Genomic DNA, 24,561 nt, shown 5'->3' with positions numbered 1-24,561 from the left:
GTTTTTATCCCACGGAGTCTTTCCACCCAGGAACACGGCCACATCTGCCTGGTCTCCAAAGCTTCTGTTGGTTCTTCAGGAAAGACCGTCGTTCATTCGTGTGGATCTTGCTCATTTTCACATGATTTCTGTCATCATCGTGAACAAGACCTTGTTTATCGCATTTCCCATGACCACCACGTGCCCACAGGAAGGCGATGGCTTTGTGGACAGCCCGCCACCCAGCAATGCTCTCGCCGTGCCCAGGCGGAGACCTGCGGGCACGTGAAGACCAGGGGCTCTGCTTCTGCAGTACGTGCCCTTCTCGTTTGTTTTTCTTCTTGCGTTTATTGCGAAGCACCTCAAGTGTGTAATAAGCCGTCCTCCTTTGTCCCATTCCTGTCTTTGGAAGAACGCCTCCAGAGTTCCACATGAGGAATGGCGGCTTCCTCTCGTGGACGCCCTTTATCAAACTAAGAGTGGCATCGTGGCCTGCTGGATCATGTGTGGTGGCTGAATTTCATAAAAATTTCTTGGCATCTGGGAAATGATTTTAGTTTTCTTCCTTCAACTGCTAAAGTAACGAATCGTGGGCCGGCCCCACAGCCGAGTGGTTAAGTTATCGCGCTCCAGTTCAGCAGCCCAGGGTTCACTCGGATCCTGGGTGCAGACCTATACGCCACTCATCAGGCCATGCTGTGGCGGCGTCCCACACAGAAGAACTAGAATGACCTACAACTAGGATATACAACTATGTGCTGGGACTTTGGGGAGAGAAAAAAAAAGGAAGATTGGCAACAGATGTTGGCTCAGAGCCAATCTTCCTCACCAAAAAAAAAGTGATGAATCACACTACAACATCTTCCAAGGTGGAGTTGTTCCTCCACGCCTGGGTGTGAGGTGTAATGTTTTACTACAAAACTAGAGTCGGTGTGCCAATGTTTTATTGGGAGGTTTGAATCTGTCCCTGAGTGAGGTAGACCCGAATTCTCTTTTCTGCACTTGCCTCGAGCGCTCTGGACACAGGACGGCAGCACCCAGAGGTGCGAGGAGAGCGCCTGACACTGTCTGCAGCTTTCATAGCTCATGGACTTGCCGATCCTGGGGGCCCGGCTCCCCACCTGCCTCTGGGTCCACTCGGTCACGAATGCAACTCTGCCCTGTGCACCCTGCCTGGGGCCTTGGAGTGGGTTGAATAGGGTACCCCCAAAACTCACGTCCATCTGGAACCTCAGAATGTGGCCTTATTGGGAAAAAGGGTCTTTGCAGATGTGGTTAAGGTAGAGCTTGAGATGAGATCACCCTGGACGTAGGATGATCCCTAAACCCAGAGACTGATGCCCTTAGAAGAAGAGGACGCACAGAAGCCACGTGAGGACAGAGCAGAGGCTGGAGAGACGTGGCCACAAGCCGAGGAGCCTGGAGCTGCCAGAGAAGAGTCCTCCTCCAGAGCCGCTGAAGGGAGCACGGCCCTGCAACACGTGGATTTTGGACCTCTGGCCTCCAGCACTGGAAGAGGATGAATTTCGGTTGTTTTGAGCCCCTCGTTTGAGGTCCTTCGTTACAGAGACCCCAGGACACTGACACAGGCTCTTGGGTGTCATGACTCCACTTTGCCCACGAGAGACCTGAGATAGCAAGAGGTCAAATGATGCACAAAATCCCCCTCTGGTGCAGAGACAGTACCAGAAGCCAGGTCCCTGGCCCCCAGTCCCAGGTCCCCCCATTGACCGTGGAGCCCTGGACATTGGTTTTTCTGGGCAGGCCTGAGGATTAAGACAAGCCACCTCAGTCCTCACAGTTCTGGAAATTTCTCAAAGTTCTCTGGTGATAGGAATCAGAACTGTGCCTGCCTGGGAGAAGGCACAAGAGAACTTTCTAGAATGAAGGATAGGTTCCCCATGTTGACTGAGGCATGGGATATCGGGTGCCTCATGTGCCAAAACCTATCCACATGCACATTTAGGACGTGTGCGTTTCACTGGACGCAACTTTCATCTCCACAAAAACAAACGAGACAGACTGTTACCTGAGTTTCCCGCCCCGTTCTGGAGGGAGCCCTGCCCGGGGGCTGACCGGGGCAGTCGGTGGTTCCACTGCTCCGACATGAGTGCCCAGCTGGATCCTGGCCAGGTGACCACACTCTCTGCCCCCCACGCCGGGCCACTGCTGCCCGAGGCCCTGCCTCCCTCACTGGCTCCGTGAAGCGGACACATCGACACCTCAGAGCTGAGGCTCACGCTGCGGCCGATGCGCTCCCCCACCCAGAGCACCTACAGGGAGAAGATGCCACTCTGGGAGGTGCAGCCCCCGCCGTCCCGGAAGGTTCCAGAGAGTGCGCCACCTTCCAGCTTGGGGCCCTGGGAGGGAGCTTGGGGTCCTGGTCACAGCTCGGCCCCTCCCGGATCCCCCCAGGCTATGACCTCCTAGGGGTCAGGCTTCTCAGAACATGGAGCTTGCTGGAAGGCCAGGAGGGTGAGAATGTGGGGAGGGGCCTGGGCAGGGGAGAGGACGTGGGACGTCACACTCACCTGTGCGCTGTCCAGGATGAATTTCCCTAGGAAGCTGAGACAGGGTGTGACCGGGGGGGGGGGGGGTCTCTCCCTCACCCCCACTGCCATGCGCCGTCCCGTCCAAAGGCCACTTCCCAGAGCGGAGTCAGAAGCAAGGCGGCGGCAGCTCCTCTTCTCGGTTGACCTCAGAGAGGGACGTGGCCTCCTGAGGGGACAGGGCGTCACCTTCCGAGGCCAAGCCGACCCCATTCTCCGCGGGACCCCTCAGTACAGGAGGAACTCCCGCCCACGCGCAGGTCGCGTTCCCACACGTTCCCACACGCGGCCCCTCCTGCTGTGGTCAAGGGGACTTTGGAGATGCAAGAGGCTTGGGGGGGGCGAGCTGGCCCCTCCCCACAGCGCGGTTCTCAGGTCCTCAGCTCACCTCCGGACCCTCTGGAGTCCTCTCTGAGAACTTCAGCCGGTTCTGACACCAAATTCAGGACACTGAGGACCTGTCCTCCCAGCCGGGCTCCTCAGCCTGCGAGACGGGGGCGTGCTGTGGAAGGCGAGACCCCCTTAGTGCCCACAGCATCCTCTCCTCCGACTGAGCGGAGGGCTCTCCTGCCCGCCTTCCAGACAGCACCCTCGGGAGCAGGCTCCCCAGTGGGTGGAGCGCTGACATGGACAGACCCAGGGCCCATCCTGGAACCCCACTTCAGTCTCCCTCCAGGAGACTCACAGTCCATGTGGAGAACCCAGGAACGCCGGCCTGGAAGTGTGCCTCCCTTCCCGCCACAGTGTCCTCCTCCGGCGAGGGAAGGAGGAGGTGGGGTCAGGGCAGAAGAGGACGTCTGGCCTGGAGGCTCCATGCTGGGGAGTGGCTGGAGCGGGACACTGAGGGGGAATCAGAAGAACATTTCACACTCCGGGATCACAACCACCATGGGGTCCATCGCAGGTTCAGAGGGAGATGCTGTCCCCACTCTGGGTCAACCAGACCCACCCCCAGAAAGGGGACCTCGGGGCCCTTTGCTCACAGGTGCGGGAAGATGGGCTGGGAGCAGGAGTAGCCTCGCCCCTTAGAGCTTGCCCCGCCGGCTCCAACCTGCCCCTTGGAGCTCGCCCTGCCACCTGCACCGGCCTGCCCGTCCCCCTGGGGCAGGGTGTTTGGGCTGCAGAAGCACCCAGGGGGCGCGGACCTGTCGTCTGGGTTCCCTCAGGACGTCCCGGCTGGAGGCGACATCCGTGGTGGCCTAAGAAAACCTCTTGACGTGACTGTTGGTCATCAGAGCTCTCGGGTGGTCTGCTGAAGAAGGTTCCTTCAGCAGGTGAGTGGCACACCTGCTGTGGGGGGCACATTAGGGGACTGGGGGCTCACAGCTTGTTAGTAGCAGAAGGAAAGCACAGCTACCGAGTCCTTCTCTCCACCAGGGCATCACTCCACCTCTGCTTTTGGCCCAAGGCCCGCTCCCTGTACCCCGTGGAGGTCAGGGGACCCGGCCTGGGCTGGCCTGGCAGGAGGCCCAAGAGGAGCCCTGTGATCCTCCACACACTACAGCTCGACAGATTCCTGTCAGGAGGTCCTTGAGTGTCACTGCCAACCACGTCCGCCGACCTGTCAAGGCCTTCTCTAGTCGGCCTGGAGCTGCCCTGTGGAGAGCCATCCCCGAGATCTAGAGAGGGAACCAGGGAGAGGCACCTGTGTGGGCACCTGCTCCCAGGTAGGAGGGCGTCTGCCGGGATGGCTGCTCCCAGGGGAGAGAGCGTCTGCCGGGATGGCTGCTCCCATGATAGGGGATCTGTTTCCAGTTGGGGAGAAATGGTCATATGTGGGTCCCCACAGGTCTGTGGTTGGAGTAGGAAGTCACTCTGAGACCCACATGTCTGGAAATCTGTGGATGCTCCCAATTTCTGGGCTGCTCAACCAGGTCCCCCAGGGAAGGGAGGGGTCTGCATGAAAGCTCCGAGCCCTCCAGGAAGCGTGACTCATGCATTTGCCAGTTCGCGGAGCACTTGCCTGTGAATAAGATAAAGTGTGGACCAGGGAAGTGGTGGAGGGCACCGACCCTGGACGTGGGTCAAGGTAGGGGTGTTCTGGGTCCAGACCAGGCTCCAGCTGATTGTCAGCAGAAGCAGTTTCATGTTGGAAGAGCTGGTGGGACACCGCGTGTCCACAGAAGTGAAGACATGGAAGGCGGTGACCGGCTGAGGTGGCTCCCTGCCTCCTTTGTGTCTTCCTGAGGGTTAGATCCTCCAGGCCACGTGACAATTCTGGGTACCTGTGCTGCCTGGGTCATCTTTATGTGGATGCCTGGTCATAGTCTGTGAGGAGAATGTGAACCTGAAGGAGCAGCTCACGATGCCCACCTGGCTGAGGTGGACGCCGATGCCCCAGGCTGTTCCAGAGCCCCCGGAAGTGAGCCCGCTGCTGGAGTGGGATCAATTCTGGGACTGTCATCACAGAGGGGGCTTTTTAGGGCCAGGTTCTCTGTGTGATAGGAACACCCACAAGAAACCACAGCCTCCCCACATCTGTTACCTCGTAGACAGCCTGTCACTGACATTGTGAGCCGTCGGGGGCGGCTGTGGTGGCCTTTGGCCCTGTGCCCAGGGTACAGAGGGCGTGCCGGAGGACACGGTGCCGCGGGGCCGGAAACCACAGTGCAGAAGTGGGTATAAAGAGTGTGGGCCTCGGTGAGGCGCTCGCTGGAGGGGATGGCGCTGCTCCTGCTGAGCCTGGGGGTGAGTCTGGTCTCCGCCCAGCAGCTTGACCTCCGAACCATCGTACGCAGGAACTACAACATAGCCAGGGTGGGTCTGGGGCCTGGGCCTTCCCAAAGGGCCTGGTTGCGGAGCACTTGTCCTCCCTCAACCTGGGGTCTCTGACCTGTGACAAGGGTGCTGCTCCTGGGGGGACCCACCTCTCCAGCCCCAGCTGTGACAGCAGCCTGGGAGGGCAGAGGGGGTCCTGGGAGGGCAGAGGGGTTCCTGAGAGGGCAGTGGGGGTCCTGGGAGGGCAGAGGGGGTCCTGAGAGGGCAGTGGGGGTCCTGGGAGGACAGAGAAAAGTGCCTGGGAGGGCAGAATGGGTCTGGGAAGACAGAGGGGGACCCTGGTTGGAAGCCCTATGCCCAGGGGCCTAGCCCCAGGAGGGAGGCACCAAGAGCCCCAGACCATCCCATAGGCAACCCCCCGCCCGCCCCCCGCCCCACAATCCAGCAGAGCCTTGTCTGCAGGTTTCCGGAGATTGGTTTTCTGTTTCCATGGCCTCGGACGACATGAAGCGGATTGAAGAAAATGGGGACCTGAGGGTCTTCATACAGAAGATCAAAAGCTTAGAAGACGGTGGTCTGAAATTCTATTTCCAGCTCTTGTGAGTGTTGCCCACATTAGGGACTGGGGAGACGGATGCACCTCCTGCCCCACCCCCAACGCCGACCCTCACTCATGCACCCACCCTCCGTCCCCGTGGGAATCAGCATCTGACCATTCCCTGGGGGGCTGGGGGAGGCCCCGGGATGAGGGGGGATGATACAACCCCCTAGAGTCCTGAGGTGGGGCTGGGGTCAGGGGAGATGAGGTGGCCGTTGGCGTGGGTGGAGGGAGTCCTGTGCCAGTCACACCCCTGGTGGGGCTGGAGCTGCACTTGGGGCGTCACCCAGCTGGTCCTCAGGCTGCTGGGGCAGTGCGTGGAGGTGCCCATGGTCTGCGAGAAGATGGAGAAGAATGGGGAGTGCACCATCTCCTGTAAGTGGACGCCGGGAGTCCTGCTCCTCGGGGCCTGGCAGGCTCTGATTCGGGGGATTTTGTGGGACCTCTTGGCGGCTTGACTCTGAAGTGAGAGGACCCTGCCTGGTCCGTGGGCCCCATGGGCCCCTGAACAGCCCCCTGTTGGGAAGGTCCCTGGCCCGGGCCCGGGGAGGCAGGGGGGCCAGCCTGGGGCTTGGGGGGCCAGAATGCGGGGGTCCATCAGGGCCAGCTGCGCAGCAAGGGGGCAATCTGCTGCCACTGCCACCAGCAACACCACAGGGGTCTCCACCTAAGCGGGCACCGCGTGCTCAGCCACCAGGCCCGCCGTCCATACCCGCGGCCACACGGCACACCCGGTGCCAACCCAAGAGTACTGGGGCGACAGAGGAGGGCGGGGCACTCTAGCTCAGTGTCCCCCCAGACGAGGGGGAGAACCGGGTGCTCCTCGCGGAAACAGACTACAGGGTCTACGCCACCTTCCACCTCCTCAACCTCCGGAACGGCACCCAGACTCAAGTGCTGGCGCTCTACGGTACGGCCTTGCCACTCTCCCGGCTGCTGGGGGACTGGCAGGGCCCTGGGGATCCCTCCACTGGTGACAGGCCCCATCCTGCAGGGGTCTCCACCCGACAGGGCTCCCACCTCCGTCTACCCACAGTCAAGTTGTATCATGGGGCGAGGGTGCACCGAGGCCAGGCTGTCTGGCGTGTCCACGCCCTGCCTGACACGAGCCCCCGCAGCCTCAGCACCGCCTGAGACCCCTGAGACCCTCCCCACACATCGTCCCAAATTATCAGCAAAGGACCCTCGGCCCCCACCCTTCTGTCCTCAGGACGGATCCCGGACCTGAGCCCCAGCTTCCTGAAGAGATTTGAAAAAGTCTGCAAAAAATACGGTCTCGGTCCTCAGAATATCGTCAGCCTGATCGACAAAGGTAGGCCCCGTGCGGTCCACACCAGCAGCCGCAGCCGAGAGCCGAGCTCCGGGCAGCATTCTGGCTCAGCCTGGCCCTGGCCCGGCAGGCCGAGGGTCTCACCAGGTGGGGGCCATCTGAGAGCCCACTCTGTCTTCCCAGACCCCTGTTTGAAGTAGAAGAGGCGAGGAGCTGGCCAGGCCTCGAGGTGCGTGAGCGTTGACTAGGGCGGGGGTGGCACTGGGGGCCGTTGGGGGAAGCTGGGTGTGGACGGTGCGCGCCACTTCTCCAAGCCCGTCCCTCAGCCGACCTGCCGGGTTTTCCTGCCGAAGTCACGGGAGGCGTATGGGTGGTGGGGCTGAGCAATCATGAAACGTGCCCTGTGTTGGTGCCCCTACGCTGCCGTCACAAAGGGCCACACCCTGGGCAACTTAGAACGGCAGGAACTTGCTCTCTCGCAGGGCTGGAGGCCAGAAGGCACAGAGTCACAGGGCCACACTCCCTCCGGAGGCTTCAGGGGAGGGTCCTCCTTGCCTCTTTCAGCGTCTGGGGGCTCCAGGCATCCCTCCATCTCTGCCTCCGTGGTCACAGGGCCTCTCACCTGTGTCTGTGCATCTCCTCTTCTGTCTCTTATAAGGACACTTGTTATTGGGTTGAAGGCCACCAGGTCATCCACGATGATCTCATCTCAAAATCTTTACCTTAATCACATATGCAAAGATCCTTTTTCCACATAAGGTCCCGCTCACAGGTTCTGGACACTGGGATTTGAACGTGGATGTGTTGGGGGGGCACCATTCAGTCCACCACAGGCCCCTTCTCCAAGCTGCCCTCCTTTCTCAGGAACCAGCCCCGCCCCGGTAAAGTGACCCCCTTCCCCCGGACTGGCCTCCAGAGCCGTCTCATCCGAGAGCCAAGGACCCTGAGGCCTTGGTGAGGGCCCGTGAGGTGGAGTGGGCGTGAGACGGTGGTCCACGAGGCCCTGCCCCCCGGCCCCCCGGATCAGTGGTCCCTCGAGGAAGACTATTAACAGATCAGCAGCTGGGACAAGCGACGCCTCGCCATGTGTTGGTGAATACACAGGGGACCCGGCCAATCCACCGTTATTCTGCAGATTGAAAATGGTTGCCCATTGGGAGTTCACCCGAGACATATGATGTGTCCACGCAAAACCTCTCCACAAATGTTCACAGCGGCTCTGTTCACAATCACCCAACTGGAAACAGCCCGACTTCCCCCAACAGAAGAACCAGCTGGCCCCGGGACACAACTCAGCACAGAGAGGAACAAGCTGCATGGATCTCAAGGGAACTATGTTGAGTGAAACAGCCACCTCAAAAGGCTGTGGTGTGTGATTCCATTTAAGGAATATTCTCGAAAAGACAGAACTGTAGACATGGAGAACTGATTCCTGATTTCCAGGGGTTAGGGATGGGGAAGGGGTGAGGGAGGCCGGTGTGGTTTACACAGGCAACTGGAGGGGTCCTCGTGGGGATGGAAATCCTGTATCCGGACTGTGGTGGTGGATCCAGGGACCCAGAACTAAATACCCACACTGACACACTCGCACACTCACACAGTCTCACACTGTAACACACGCATACTGACACGCTCGGCTCAGTGCGTGTGAACAGGGAAATACGCCTGGTGCGGGGCGGGGCAGGGGTGGCACCAGTGTCCCCATCTGTGAACACCGTCCTAGGGCTGTGAAGCGGGGAGAAGGGGTGAAGGGTATCAGGGACCTCTGTTTACTTCTCACAACTGCATATGAATCTACAACTATCTCAAAATAAAACGTTAAAAAGAGAAAGTGTTTGTCCTTCCTACCAAGTCAAGTGAGAAAATGCCATAGGCTCCTTCCTGGCTGCCTTCTGTCCCATCCCTGTCTCCTGGTCCCCTCTGCCCCCACCAGGGTGCCCTCTGCCTCACCCACTCCACTCAGACCACGCCTGCTCCAAAATTCTCAGCTGGCTCCTGTGCAGCTCGAGGGTGGGGCAGCCAGGCGGGGCGAGGAGGGGCTCTCCTGGCCCCTCTGCACCCCAGTCTGAGGAGCAGCTGGCCTGCCCCCCTCCTCATGTGAGCACAGCCTGAGACACTCCCTATGGCTCACTGTCCAGAAATCTCCGAGGTGGGGACATGGACTCCCGGGATGCTGGGGGATGAGCCCAGGCCAGCACCAGTGTCTGCTTGTTAAGAGCTGCAGGGGGCTACTTTGGGACCAGGGCTGGGGGCGCTGGCCCTCTTCCCTCAGGTGTTCCAGGCTGCAGGGGATGGAGATCCCTGTGCCCCTTCCAAAGGTGCTGGGTGCTGAGACAGAGCAGCCGCATGAGAATGGGGGTCTTAGGGCCGCAGCACTCCCACGGCCAGCCTGGCCTCCAGCTCCCTGTCCGGAACCTCGGTCGGGCCTGCTGGGCTGTGGCCGGGGACGTGTAGGAGGCTGCCCACTCGGCCAGGGCCTGCTGGCATGGAAAGTTGGCATTTGGGTGGCTGATGACAATGCCTGCAGAGGCCCTGGACCACAGAGAAGACCACCTCAGAAGGAGCTGCAAAGGGGAGCTGAGCCAGAGCCAGGGGCTCCCCGGGCTCCCAGCCAGGCGGGTCACAGCCAGCTCTGGTGCTTAGCGTGGGGCTGGGGCTGGCCTGTGGGCTCCTGCAGCCCGCTCAACCCCAGAGACCCCCGGGTGGGCCAGGTAACAGGTGCGGTGGGCAGGGATGCTGGGACCAGGGCCCAGGGCTCAGGGCAAAGCGAGACTCAGTGGAGCAGAAGGAGAAGACCGGGAGACTGTCATCGCTGCTGGCATCTGGGGCGCTGGGGTCAACCCTCAGGGAGGGTTCAGACGGATGGACAGCGAGCCTGGTGTCCCCAAGGCTGAGAAAGCCTGTCAAGGAGAGCAAGTCAAGAAGACATCTGGTCCCCTCCAGAAGCCGGTGTGATCCCGAACGGGGAAGCTCTTCTTGGTGTCTAACTTCACCCTACTTACTGGGATTAAAAGTGACTTTATTCTCAGTGAAAAAGGACATTAACAATCCCTGATGATGGTTGCATACCCCACCCCACCTGGCCCGTCACAGCACAGCTGTTCACGTCAAGATGCACCAAGAGGGCCACACCAAAGGAGCCAATGGCCAGGGAGGCCGGGGCTGAGCAGCGCCCCAGGGTGGGGAGGGAGGCAGCGCAGGGGCAGTTTCGGAGGCTGAGTCCGGCAGGGGCGGGGGCTTCAACGCTCTGAATTTCCTGGCTGACCCAAGTTGGGGTGCGGGATGCCACCCCACCATAGCGACGTGAGTCACTGCTGCCCGGGCTCCACGGCCCGACGTGTGTGTGGGAAGCCTGGGGCAGGGCGGTTCTGGAGTCCTGCTCTCTAAGTACCTTGGGGTCAGACCGCAGGGCTCTGGGAGGAGGAAGGAAGGGCTGCTGCCCCCTCTCCGCCCGGGGGTGCAGGCGACAGGCATCCATGCCTGCAGCCGTCCTCTTTCATCTTTGATGTCCCCCATGGCTTCCCGGAAGGTGTCTCTTCTCTCTTGGCCTCGGATGACAGAGGGCAGGACCAAGGTCCCCTGTGGGTTTCATCCAGAATGCTTCATGCATAATGAGGACCCACTGCTTCATTTCCTTCTCCCTGAGGAGATCCGGGCCGTGTGGAACTCCTGGCAGTGGGGAGCCGGATGCAGGGAGCCGGGGCCCCGCTTGGGTGGGTCTGAGAGCAGAGGAGGGGCCAGACCGGGCCATCTGCCCACCAAGAGTGCATGCCTTCCCTGTCCAGGCGTAAGGCCCTGTGTGGGGCGGTCCCAGTGGCTGCCTGCACAGCAGGAAGCAGGAAATAGCAGCTGGTGGCATGTCTGTGGCTGACTCCCTGGCTGCCGTCTAGACTCAGGATGCTTCCCAGCAGGTGCTGGCTGCTAGAAAGAGGGCCAAGGAGGAAGGGCCTTGCCCCAGAGGCCAACACGCGCACATCCAGGAGGAAGAGGGTTTAGGGCCCCAAGGAGAGAAGGGGGCACAGTCCCAAAGCCCCAGCACTCGGCAAGGAGCGGTTAGTTCCTGTCCAGCCAAACCAGGCGGGCGGCACTAGGGGCTTGTTGCGGGAGGGGAGAGGGCTGGGCGAGGACAGCTCACCCAAAGGCCCCCATCCTGTACCAGCCAGTGTCACCCCAGGCCTGGCACCGTCCCTGCACAGAGCAGGCAGACCCTCAACTGGCTCGAGGGCCTGGGATGGCTCAAATGCATGTCCAGACCCTGTGGGGCGCATGCAGCCCGGCCAGGCCTCCAGAGCCCCTGCCACAGGGGGACCGCCGGCTGGCACCTCGCCCTGGGCACATCCATCCACCTTGTGCCCACCTGGGATCCCACTTTCAAAGCTCTCCTGAAGCTGAGATTTTCAATTATTCTCAGGAAACGTGCCTGCGATTGCATCCTCCCCCAGTGAGCGTGGGCGCAATGCCCAGCAGTCTAGACAGGCCAGGGCCCCTCAGGGCATTTCAGAGCTCCCACACCCAGCAAACACACGGGCGGCAGGGACCAGGGCCAGGCTGGGCAGAGCAGGCCCGGCAGAGGTGGTGAGCTCAGTGTGGACGCGCCACGACACACATGGAAGACACTCCCAAAGGGATTGTGAGGCCAGCTGGGCCTGGCCGGACCTGTCACAACGCGCCTCCAGGACGCCGTGAGAAGTCAGAGGAACCTGACGGCGTGGTTGGCATGGTGTACCCACTGTGATGGCACATGAGCACCGTACCAATGGCATCGAGACCGGCAGGCCCCGCCCCGGGGTAGAGCCCACGCATGGGCGAGCACAGCCTCCCCAGCCTAAATGTTTCACGGCTCCCGCTAGGCGAGCCCCAAACCGGTCTTTGGAGGTCCGACAGGAAACTATCGGGGAGGCGCTGCACCCAGACCAGGCTCCCTGCTGCCCCCAGGAGCTGTCACCTGGAGCATCTCCCTCCCTCTTGCTTGGTCCTCCAGAGGTATCTCTGGTCCCCCACCCAGGAGAGTGCTGGGCCCAAGTCTATGGGGAGTGGCCTGGCAGAACCAAAGGCAAGAGACCTGCCCTTCCCAAGGTCACCAGGGCTCGAGTCTCTGCCACCACCCCCAGCTCTGCTCCTCTGCCCAGGGAGGGCACAGAGGACCCGTCAGAGATAAACAAAGCTGACACTAGAGCAGTAAGGACAGATCTTGGTGAGCCGGCAGCAAGGCCGCATCGAGGAGGGCCGTGACGCGGTTCCCTTCTGATACATCCCCGTGCCTCTCCCCTTTGCAGCTCTCAGGGAGGCGCGGGTACCTCTGGTGCATGTGCTCAAGTCCATAGGCAACGTGGGCTGTTGCACCTTGCCGATGTTTCCACGTCGATGGACTCGGTGTTTGCACCCAGCACGGCTGTCGGGTTTATCCGTGTGGACGCACACAGGCCTCTTCATCGTGCGTTGCACACAGGGTTCCTTGTTTCCGTGTGACTGTGCGACTTGACTGACCCGCTCCTCTGCTGGGAACCTGCGGGATGCACCTTCTTCCCCCCAGCTGTGCGCAAGTGCTGGCCCCAGGGCGTGTGCGTCCCCATCCAGCCAGAAATGTCCCAATGACGCCTAAGTGGCAGCCCTCCGCAGCCAAGCGCCGCCCCCTCCACCAGGGAGTATTGCTCAGACCCGCCCTCATGGACAAGGAAGAGCGGCCCCTCGTCTCTGCGCCTGGCTCCTGCCGCGGGAAGCGCCTCCTGTGTGGAGGGCCCGCAGCTCCCTCCTCTGGGAGCTGCCCGTTTGGCCTCCTTGCCCATTTTCAGTTTGTTCTCTTTTCTTTTGTCAGCTTTAGGTCTACTGTGGCCGTCAGTCCAGCTTTGCTCCCCATGGCAGCTGTCTTCCTGCCTCTGTCATCGGCCGTTCACCTGCTGGATTTTGCCTTCTCATTCGGAAATACAGAAACTTTCAGTCCCTTCCCCTCCCCTTGCCGGTGTTGTCTGTCTGCCTGCTTGAGGACCAGCACTTATAGCAGCTCAGCGTCCTGTGTCTGCGGCCCACCAGCTGTGTGACCTTGGTCACAGTTCTTGACCTCTCTGTGTCTCAGTTCCTACACCTGAAAACTGGATAACGAGTGCACCTACACCACAAAGTTGTCCTTACAAGGACTAAGTCAGCAGACACGTGTAAAGTCCTTGAAACAGAGGCTGTGGCCCGGCAGGATGGGGGAGGCGGGCAGGTTCAGGAGCTCATGGGCCTGGCAGCAGACTCCCTGAGCTCCAGATCAGGGCCAGGCTTGCAGAGGGCCGGCGTGGCTCTCCCTTGTCACACGGGGAGGCAGAGGGCGGCCTGAGGTGAGGGGAAGGATAGCTGCTGCCGGGGACTCGCCTCATTGCGGGGTTTAGGGGAGGGGTCTGGCTCTAGCTTAAGCTGCCTGGAAATAACTCATCCAGTTACACCTTTGTTGGTAAAGTTCAGATCTTTTCTACACACATAGTATCCCACTCCATTCTTTCTCCAAAGGCCCCATGTGATGGATCTTTTACTCCAGTTTCTTTGCCCTGAAACTCACAGTGCTTTGCCCGGGGCCTCCCAGCTGGGAAGCAGCACCACGGGACCCCTAACTCCAGTCCCAGTCTCTTTCACGTGACCTCATGCTGGGACCCCAGGCCAGGCCAATGGTCAGCGGGGCTGTGTCCTCTGGGCTTTGACTTTCTGTCTGTTATGCGTGTCGTCTAAAATAACCAGGAATCATCATGCCATCATCTCCTCTCCATGCCCAGCCCAGGGGGACTCCTCATGTCTCGTGGCTTCAAATACACAGAGCCTGGCAGTGAGTTAGATCTACCCCGTGGTGCCCCCTTCGCCCCTGGACTCCCGAGGCGCACGGCACCTGCTGACGCCACACGTCTGCTGATGTCTACGAGGCTCCATCCACTCCCACGTCTGGAACGGAACTCCCGATTCGGCCTCCACCTCTGTCAGTGGCCGTGCTAAATGTCCAGTCGCTCTGGCGGACAAGCCCTGAGTCGTCCTGAGGTCTCTTTCTCCCACAGCCCTCATCCAAACCCTCAGCAATCTTTGACTCTCTTTTCAAAACAGAATTGACTCCTCTTCACCTGCTCCACTGCTCCCACCTGGTCCAAGCCACCCCTTCCCTCCCCTGGATCATTGCAGCAGCCTCCCCATTGGTCACTCTGCTTCTGTCCTGCCCGACAGTCTACTCTCTGCCCATCGGCCGCAACATCCCTGTTCAAATGGGACTCAGTGTTCTGCTTCCATAACGTGGAGCAGCTGCAATTAGACCAACCCCTGCCCCACCACACACACACACATAACCAACAAGTCTGCATAAAATATAAAAACAACCATCTAAAGGTATTGGAGAGTGACCAAAAGACAGCAGACACCGGAGAGAAGTTGACACTGGGAAGAAGAAAAGAGCACTGGATCAGCTCTCCCCCCACCTTTATTTTGGTTAACAGCTTTCTGCCTGAGCACAGGCCCCATTCAGCTCAGGCTGGGCAGCTAACGCTCAGATAGAGGCCTCGATCTTCCTGGCTTAAAGAACCAGGGAACAAGCTTCAAGGCAGCCAGAGCAACTGGGAAGGAAGGGGATCCTAGAAAGGAGCGTGCCACACAGCATGAGCCCCAAATCCGTGTTTGCACTCTGTCCACACCCCTGCTGGCTCCTGGGCCCAGCACGCCTGGGACAGACTCTGCAGCCCAGTTAGGCCTGAATGGATGGAACAGACATCTCTGTCTCACCACAGGGGGAACAGAGCTTGAAGTTTCAATCCAACCAAGGAAACTGACTGCTAAAAACTCTTGAGAGGAACAAAACAGAATCCAGAATCTAAACGGCACCATTCGCAGTGTCTAGGATACAATGCAAGATGCAAATACACGAAGAGGAATGGAAGCCATGACACGCTGAGGCTGAGACAACCGCGACGCCCGAGTTTCCAGACTAGGACATCTAAGCAGCTATTGTCACGGTGTTCAAGGAAACAAAGGAAAAATACGCTCCTAAAGAACTAAAGCATGGACTCTCAGAAGAGAAAGAAAAACCACAAAAGAAACAAATAGAAACCCCAGAACTCAAAATATATATACATATAACATCTAAAATTGAAAACCCACTGGACGGTCTTAGCAGCAGATTGGAGATGACTGAAGAGTCACAGAACCTGAAGACAGATCTACAGACATTATCCATTCCAAAGGAGAAAAAAGGTTGAAAAAGACGAATCACGCATCATCAGTCTGTGGGGTGCCGTTGAAAGGCCTGACGTGTTTAATTGCAGTTCCAAGGGAGAAAAGGGGGAGACGCAGAAAAAGGGGAAAAAAACCCCAAACCTTTTAAAAATAATGGACCAAAAAAATCCCAAATTTGGTGAAAGACGTAAATTTATAGATTCTTGCCACTTGACAAACCCCAAGAAGAGAAGTACAAAGAAACCAGCCTCAGACTAATTTTAAAACTGCTGAAAACCAACAATAAGGACCTTGAATGCCACACGGCACACAGGAAACACAGCTGGAAGTAACAGCTTCCCATCAGAAACAACGGAGGACAGAGGACAGAGCAGCATCTTGAAAGCGCTGAAAGAAAAATAAACCTTGTGGAAACTAATAAAGAAACCTAACTACGCTGTGCAGGGAGGCCCGCAGGGGAGCCCCGGCCCCAGCACAGCCTCAGTCACTCCAAACCGGAAGTACAACCACTTTACCTCTGAGGGAAGACTTCTCTCCCACCCCGGCAACAGCCCAGCCAATCAGAAACACTGCAGCCCAGCCAATCAGAAATGCCACAACCTAGCCAATCAGAAACGCTGCAGCCCAGCCAATCAGAAATGCAACAGCCCAGCCAATCAGAAACACTGCAGCCCAGCCAATCAGAAATGCCACAACCTAGCCAATCAGAAACACTGAAGCTCAACCAGTCAGAAATGTCACAGTCCAGCCAATCAGAAACGCTGAAGCTCAACCAGTCAGAACTGCTGCAGGCCAGCCAATCAGAAACACTGCAGCCCAGCCAATCAGAAATGCGACAACCTAGCCAATCAGAAACGCTGAAGCTCAACCAGTCAGAACTGCTGCAGGCCAGCCAATCAGAAATGCTGCAGCTCAACCAATGCAGAGCGTTCCTGCCCTGATCTGTCCCTCTCCCGATGGACTTTCCTTTAGAACAGCCACACCCTCTGCCCTCTTCTCTATAAAAGCAGCTCCCTCCTTTTTCTCTGGATTTGTTCATGGTTTGCATAGCACATCTGAAATGGCAATTCTTTTGGCTAGTCCCAAATAAACTCATTTTGAGATAAAATAACAGGCAAGGGGCCGGCCCTGTTCACGCACTCCACTTCGACAGCCCAGGGTTTCACCAGTGTGGATCCAGAGTGCGGACATGGCACTGCTCATCAGGCCGTGCTGAGGCGGCGTCCCACACAGCACAACCAGAAGGACCTACAGCTGGAGTCTACAACTATGTACTGGGGGGCTTTGAGGAGAAGAAATAAAAGAAGAAGAAAAAAAAGGATTGGCAACAGATGTTAGCTCAGGTACCAATCTTAAAAAGAGGAAAAAAGGAGCCAGTGGACAGAGGGGCCCAGGGGCCTGCCTCTGTCTGCAGGCAGGAAGGCCAGCACAGGACACTAGCCTCATGTGTTCAAGACTGACCTCAGCAGCCAATTCGCCCTGGAGTATGAGTGTGGGGATGAGTGGGCCCCCAAGGGCACAGCCCCACTCAGAGGTGGGGTCTTGGTTTAGAGCCATGTGGCATGGACCTGGGGATGCTCGTGCCAGCAGCTCCGTGCCCAAGGATGGCAGGCAGCAGGACCCAGGCTTCTGCCCCTAAGGGCCCCTAGTCGGCTGGGCCTGGCAGCCACTCTCAGGGTGCAGAGACTGCTCCTGCAGCCAGGTCCCACGAGGATGGGGCGCACTGCCCCTGTGCAGGCAGGGGCTCAGCCGTGGAGAGTGGACAGGTGTCCTTCTCGGGTGGGCCTGTGGTCACCCCACTGGGGGCCCTGCCCCTCTCCCAGCCCTGTATCAGGTCCAACGTCCTCCACAGTTTGGGGACACAATGATCTCTCCCTGGAGGTGGGATGCCTGATTCTCTACCTGATCAACTGTACAACTGTGTGACCAGCCTGGTGGTCAACCCGATGGGGACGGGCAGCCCCTCAGGGAAGGAGCCTCCAGAGCTGCCCAGGCAGCAGCACGCTGGTTGACCAGACCTGTCGCCGACCCAGGAGCAGAGGGGGACACCGGCCTGGGGAGGTCAACGCCCAGCCTCCAGCTGGAGGCTCCGGTCACACCCACCCTCTTGCTTGGCCTCACCTACTGCAGCCCCCAGGGCCACCCACACACTCGCTCACACACACACACTTGCACACTCACATGCTCACACGGCCGCCCTCATGGGGACCGTCCCACTTGCCTGTGGCTCAGCCTCCCCCTGTTTTGGGTGAGGGAACGGGGGACTGTCACTCCTCCCCCCGGCCCAGAGGAAGGAGAAGTCACTCTCTTCTTGCCCACGCCAGCTCAAAATTTCTCACCAAGACACAAACCCTCTCGGTTCCAGAGAGCAAGCACTTGATGCCCCCAAGGCTCCCATCCCCCCATGGCGCCCCAACACCCCCACGGCCCCCATCTTCCCAATGTGCCCCAACACCCCCATGGCCCCCATCCCCCATGGCACCCCAACATCCCCATGACCCCCATCCCCCATGGTGCCCCAACACCCCCATGACCCCCATCCCCCCATGGTACCCCAACACCCACAGATCCTCATCCCTCCATGGTGCCCCAACATCCCTGTGACACCCCGATGCCCCCAGGTCCCTACTGGAAACCTGCTCCTGTGGCCCCCTGCCCACAGCCCCGCCCACCACGACCCTCCTCATGGCAGCAGGTGGACCCATAGTCTCTTGTGTTCCACCGCAGTCTGGAGACCACCAGAAAGCAGGAGCTCCGGCAGGTGTTTGAGGACATCTGTGAAAACCCTGGCCTCCTCAAGGAGCAGATTGTGGCCCTGGACCCCGTCACTGAGTCCCACCTCTCTCTCATGCCCTCAGGTCCCCTGGCTCAGTGGCCCATTGGCCTCAGGTGGCCGAGGAGGGCAGGGCCTGGGGCCCACCAGAGGCCACTCTGCTCCCTCAGATCACTGCCAGAGGTTCAGAGACCGGCCACAGGGGCTGCTGCAGCCCACAGGGCTTCTCGAGGGCCTGGGCTACACAGAGGGCCCTGGGGGGCAGAAGGGGCATGCTCTGCGTCTGCGGCCCCTGCTCCCTGGCCCCTGAGCTGCCCCACGGAGCCTCTGCCTCCCTCCGGGGCAGGAAGGGGTCTCCCCTAAGTGCCCACCCGCCCCCACCCCCGTGCTGTCCCTTCCCCCATCCTCAGCCCCAGAGACAGTGAGCCAAGAAGTGGGGGCTTGGTTGTGGGGGCTCACTGAAGCCCTTGGCTCAGCTCCCCCTGCTCCTCCAAACCCTCCAGGAATTCCACCAGGAGCTCTGCCCATGCCTCTGTGCACCCCCGTCCCAGTCCCCGCCTGGAGGGGCTCTGCCACCCTGGGGAAGAGCCCAGGATCTCACCCTCGGCAGGGACCCCTCTGTCCAGTGCTCTGCCCCTCTGCTGCGGTCCTTCCCTGCTCAATAAAGATTCAAAAAGATGACTCCTGGGTCTGTCAGAATCCCTGAGAGGGTCATTTCTCTCGGGGCTGCAGAAAGGAGCAAAGGGAAAGAGGGAAACATCTTCCCCAGAGAGAGTGCCTGACCAGGAGGGGCCAGGACCCCTCCCCACTGCTGCGCATTCACATAACTCAATCACAAACTCACCAAGTCATGACCAAGTGGTGTACTATTTTTTCACCTTTTCAAATATGCAAACTTGTGTCCATTAGGACTCTTTTGGCTTGAAATGACAGAAAATCTTACACACACACAGCTTTAGCAATCAAGTGGAATGTGTTGGCTCTCACATATGAAATGTGCTGAGGTAATCTGCCTGCAGGCATGGCTGTATCCAGGCACACAGATGCCATTTTAGAACCCCATCTCTCTCTCTTGCCTCTTTTCTCTTCCTCCCTTCTTGGCTCTCTTTTTGGGCTCCACACACAGCTGCCAGCAGCCACAGATCTACCTGCCTCAGGATTCGGTGGAACGAGCTCACATCTCTCTCCAAAGTCCCTGCAGAGGCCTCTGAACTGCAGCCCGTGAGTGTGCCTGGGCTCTGGCCCTTCCTGCACCATCTCCAAGCCGCGGGGTGGGTGCTCTCGCTGCCTCTCAGTGGCCAGGCCTGAGTCACAAGTCCTCCTAGAGTCAGGGGTGAGGGCAGCTTTGCCCAAAGCCCAGCATCTAAGAGGAGAGAGAGGACGCAGTGAGCGGATGCGGGAGTGGAGGCACAGGTCTCACCAAGGTGCACACCTTGGCCACCTGCCTCTCCTTCCTGTGACGTGACTGCACCTCGATCTCCCAAACACCCTCGGCCCTCCCTGGGGGCCGACCCAGAACCCCAGTCACGGTGCCAGCTCCGGGTTGGAGGGGTCAGCACAGGGGTCCCCCTCGGCAGGGTGGGCAGGTCAGAACACTAGCTGCCCGACACTCCCAGGACCTCATCGTGAGTGAGAACAGGGGCAACCCCATAAATCTATCTCCCTAGTGGGAGTGAGACCCACATGCCACCTCCTGAAACTTCTGGGAGACATACAAGGAGGGGCTCCAGGCCTGGCAGGAAGTGAGGGCTTTCTCTGTCACTGGGACGATACTCTCCAAGCGCTTGGCACAGGCTGTGTTACCCCCCTTCCTGTGTGGGCGCCAAGGGGCCACACTGCAGGGCCGAGCCATCTCGGCCTGCCCCCGCCCACAGCTCTGACGAGGGGTGTCACAGGCAAGACAAGGTCTCCCGCCGAGGACTCTGCTGGGGGTCCACACGCTGGGCTGGCTCCCAAAGCTAGCAGCGCGCAAAGACTACAGAGAAGAATCCAGTGGAGGAAAATTCAAATGGCCGGTAAAAATACGCACATGTGCTTAAGCTCAGCAGCAGAGAAAGGCTTATTAAAGCCATAAGGAAGGCTATTTCCAACCGTCCGATTGGCAAAAATTAAGGAAAAATCAACAATTCCCAATTTCAGAATTAGCGACAATATGACCACAGCTATCAAAGTTGGACACACCTTCTTTGAGCCAGAAACCCCACTGTGAGAGGGGAGACATCCTACAGAACCGTCCCCACTGGGAGAAGACAAAGCTTCCAACACCTTCCTGTCACTAGAGATCCAGGATGAGGGTGATTGGGAACCGCGGAGCAGCAGAGCAAAGACACAGCAGGCGGCGGGGAGGCACAGAAGACGGAGCAGAGGACTGTGCCACTGGCCAAAGCCAGAACACAGCACCGCAGTGTCTACCGGGAAGAAACACCACCGGGAGGTGGGGAAGTTCCAACAGCAGGAAAATGAGAGAAGTCAGCACAGAGACGCGGGAGAGTCATCGCGAGACGAAGGTGAAACCAGAGGCCAAATGAGACACAGACGGCTCTGTACTGACAATCACTTCTGTCATTTATCAGGACAAGGCGACACCGTGTGGCTCTGCCTGGAGCTTCAGAAACACGGGACAGGCTGGCAGGGATCTGCTGGTGACTGGAGACACGGGGCTGTCCTCACTTCTTTCTCCATCAACAGGCAAAGGCCAAGGCCAGAGGAGCTCAGGTGGACTCGCGCCCCGCACTCCAGGAACATCACCAAATGCACATCGGGGACATTGGGGCAGATACCCGGCCGGTGGTGTCTTTGGGTGACTCTCCTTCCTGCGATGGAAAAACAGCAAACAGGAAAGTGAAGAAGGAAAGCCATCTGCGTGAAGCCACAGCAGCCCCCACGCAGCCCCGAGGGAGGCCAGGACTCAGCCCCCACCCCAAGACAGGATCACCCCCGCAAGCGAGGGCAGGGCACTGGGCTGTGAGGTTCACTTGTGCCCCCAGAAATACTGACCCACCTCTGCGGACACGGGAGGCAGGGGATGGGTAAAAGGAGCGTGGAGAGGCGAGAGGCTCGGCCCCTGGAATTGGAGTCAGGCACGGCATGGGGTGTGTGTAATAACCATGGAGCCCCCTGGTGGATGTGGGGTTACATGCTGAGATATGAGCTCAGAGAAAGTCACCCAGATGGGGGGCCAGGGACGGTGTCCTGGGGCTGGAAGGTGATAACTAGTTGGGGGCCCTCCATGGGCCGTTGGCGATGCTGTGAGGGGTGAGGGGATGGTTGACCCATGGTCTAGGATGGGGCTGAAAGAGCGTCACCCCACCACCCATGGAACCCCTGCAGTGTCCAGCGCCTCTACTCCTCCCTGCTGCCATATCTGGGGCCCCTGAGTCCCTCCGCCGCCCCTCACAGCCCCTCCCTCCCATACGGGGGCCCTCCAGAAGGATACCGTGGGTGAGGTGATGATCCAGGTTCTGGAGAGCTCCCTGCTTCCCGGAACTGCTAGTGCGTATCCAGGCACGCGGTCCCTGGCTACAGGCCCGCCTGTCACACCTGCTGCCTGGAGCCATTGCAGGATTCCACAGCAAGGAACAGGACATGCTCGGCACGGGACAGAACAAAGATGCCTGGCTCTTGGTGTCCCCACCAGAGCTCTGCCCAGTGGGCAGCACAGGGAGCAGCCCATCGGGCACGGGACACGGGCTACGGCTCTTCAAGATGGAACAATGGAAAACCTCTTCCCCTTGGTGCTTCTGAAGAGCTGAGACTGGATGCTAATCCAACCACGGGGTAACTGGAGACAACAGGCCAGCTCCAGTGCAGGAAGGACCTTCTGGACAGGGCTCTGTGCCTGTTGACAGTGAGGCACCAGTGGTTCATTGCAGGGCTGCAGGGAGCCCCTGACATTATGAGCAAGAGATGCATTTTACAACTGAGTGCATTTTTCAGGTGAGAAAGCCATTTGCTCTCTGTACCCCCTCGTGACCCAGAGAAGAAAGATTTCTCCCTGAAATGGAGTGTATGCCACTGAGCTGCAGACCCCCGGGGGCGGGCCTGGGCCTGGGCAGGTTTGCGATTGCAGGAGGGGAGGACAGGGACCTGTGGGCGAGGAGGGGGTGGGGACGCAGAGCCTCAGAGAGGGGCTACAGTGGGCCTGGGCTGGGCCCGAGCAGATGCTCCCACCCCCGGTTAGAGGATTCTGGGAGGGGGGCACCATCTGCTTGCTTTCACCTGGTGACCCCCGGCCTCTCTGACTAGGAGCATCTCTGCCCATCGCGACTGGGTCCTCCTAGTTCTGGAGGTCAGAAGTCTGAGGTCAGTTTCCCTGGTCTAAAATCAAGGCATCAGCAGGACACGCTCCCCCCGGAGGCTCCAGGGGACAGTCGTTCCTGCCTCTCCCAGCTCCTGGTGGCTTCAGGCATCCTTGGCTTGTGGCTGCAGGACTCCAGTCTTCAAGGCCAGCATCTTCAAACACCCTCTGCTCCATCCTCACGTCACCCCTCCTCGGTGCGTGTCAAGTCTCCCTCCGCCCCAAAGAGTGGAGACGGTAGAAAGATCAGGGGTTTCCAGGGCTCAGGGGAGGGAGCACAGAGGATTTTTAGAGCAGTGAAGTTATTCTGCGTGATCCTATAATGGTGGATACGTATCATTATACATTTGTCCAAACTCACAGAATGTACGACACCAAGAGTGAACCCTAATGCAACCTATGGACCTTGGATGGTGATGACGTGTCAGTGTAGGTTCATCTATTATAACAAATGAGCCACTGGTGAGGGGTGTTGCTAATGGGGGAGGCAGGGGAACTCTGTACTTTTCACTCCATGTTACTGTGAACCTAAAGCTGCTCTGAAAAATAAAGTCGTGCAGTATTTTAACTTTCCCTCTGCCTCTTTCTTAGAAGGTCACTTGTGATTGCATTTGAGGCCCACCCAGATAATCCAGGACAGTCTCCCATCTCCACGTCCTTAATTTAACCACATCTGCAAAGACATGTTGTCCATATTAGGTCACACTCACAGGCTCCAGGGGTTAGGACCTGACATCTCTGGGAGCCATTTTTCAGCCCACTACAGTCATTGATGGAACAATTAGACAAAAAGTCAGTAAGGAGGTAGACTTGAATAGAAATGCCCCAAAGGATCTTCACAGAATGCCACACTCCACACGTCCCTCCAGGGTGTCCCTCCAGGGTATCCCTCCAGAGCATCTGGCCACATACACAGCACCTTTACCATAAAAGGACCCTCAGTACATTTCAGAGGATTTAAATCATATAACAGGAATTCCTTTTCTTTTTTTATTGCTAAAGCTTTTCCATTGAATAATTATACTTCAATTTAAGAAAAAAATTCATTACATATATCTGACAAAGAGCTCACGTGCAGGACACAGGAAGAACTCCTCCCACACATCAACAGCAAAAGCAAACAACCCAGGATACAACGGGCAGCAGGTGGGGATGGACACTTCACAGAAGCAGACACATGAACGGCCAAGAGGCACATGGAAAGGTGCTCGCGTCCTCAGTCAACAGAGAGGTTAATCCAGCCAGGGTGTCCTGCCGTCCCACGCCCACGAGAACAGCCAAAATCAAGGGCTGACTCACCCAGCGCCAGCAAGGATGTGACAGGAGAATTCCCAGGTGCTGTCGGTGGGAATGCGAATTGGTACAGCCACTTTGGAAAAAGTTTGGGCAGTTTTTAGTAACACTGGAAGCACATCTGTTTGTGACCCAGCAATTCTACTCCTAAGTATTTAATTAAATATTTAGGTTTTTATTTAGTCTTTAGCACTGGATATTTGTTTAGTATCTAGTACTAAATATTTAGTATTTGGCCCCTAAATAAATGGAATTATAAGTCATTAAAGGACTCCTACAGGTAATAGCCAAAAAGCAGAAGGAGCTCGAATGTCCACTGACAGCAGAATGGAGGAGTGACTGTAGGACAGTGACGTGAGGGGACACTATCGAGCAGTGAGGACAAGGCAACGGCCACGCTACGTCACAGACGTGATAACGTGATGAATCCACACGAGCGTCCAGATTGGAGTGGAGGAAGCACAGTATCCCTGTTTGCGGATGGCGGGATGTTATACGTGGAAAATGCTAAAGATTCCGCAAAAAACTGTCAGGAATGATCCATTCAGCAAAATCGTGGGATACCAAATCAACACACGGAAAATCACACTAATAATGAGCAATTTGAAAGGAAATTGTGATATAATTCCATTTACCATAGCACCAAAGAGAATAAAATACTTAGGAATAAACTTAACCAAGGAGGTGAAAGACCTGTACGCTGAAAACTACAAAGCAGTGCTGAGAGAAGTCAAAGAGAACCTAAAGGAACAGAAAGACACCCCATGCTCGCGGGCTGGGAGACTGAGTATTGTTAAAATGTCAGTGCCACCCAGAGCAGTCTCCAAATTCACTGCAATCCCTCTCAAAATCCAAAAGGTGGTTTTGTTGCAGAAATAGAAAAGCCCATCCAAAAATTCA

The 24,561-nt window shown here is 58.1% G+C and overlaps 1 protein-coding gene and 1 long non-coding RNA gene across 4 annotated transcripts; both read left to right on the top strand.

Moving 5' to 3' along the window:
• Positions 1-5,020: 5,020 nt before the first annotated feature.
• Positions 5,021-8,945, top strand: LCN9 (lipocalin 9). Of its 3 annotated transcripts, none has more exons than XM_070250811.1 (7): positions 5,021-5,216; positions 5,709-5,845; positions 6,146-6,219; positions 6,644-6,754; positions 7,055-7,156; positions 7,298-7,343; positions 7,597-8,945. In XM_070250811.1, the coding sequence occupies exons 1-6, from the start codon at positions 5,190-5,192 to the stop codon at positions 7,312-7,314; spliced, it is 468 nt and encodes a 155-aa protein (XP_070106912.1). In that variant the 5' UTR covers positions 5,021-5,189; the 3' UTR covers positions 7,315-7,343; positions 7,597-8,945. The 3 variants fall into 3 exon arrangements, with proteins under 3 accessions (XP_070106912.1, XP_014591635.3, XP_014591634.3); XM_014736149.3 differs by having other exon boundaries at positions 5,128-5,285; positions 7,979-8,945; XM_014736148.3 differs by having other exon boundaries at positions 5,128-5,285.
• A 12,647-nt stretch (positions 8,946-21,592) lies between these two features.
• Positions 21,593-22,941, top strand: LOC138920686 (uncharacterized). Its single transcript, XR_011432336.1, has 2 exons — positions 21,593-22,007; positions 22,317-22,941. It is a non-coding gene; the product is annotated as an uncharacterized lncRNA (long non-coding RNA).
• The last annotated feature ends 1,620 nt before the right edge of the window (positions 22,942-24,561 follow it).

The sequence above is a fragment of the Equus caballus genome, chromosome 25 (genome assembly GCF_041296265.1).
Source record: "Equus caballus isolate H_3958 breed thoroughbred chromosome 25, TB-T2T, whole genome shotgun sequence".
NCBI classification, from domain to species: Eukaryota; Metazoa; Chordata; class Mammalia; order Perissodactyla; family Equidae; genus Equus; species Equus caballus.
The sequence above is the reverse complement of the archived record's forward strand: the minus strand, read 5'-3'. Positions and strand labels throughout refer to the sequence as shown.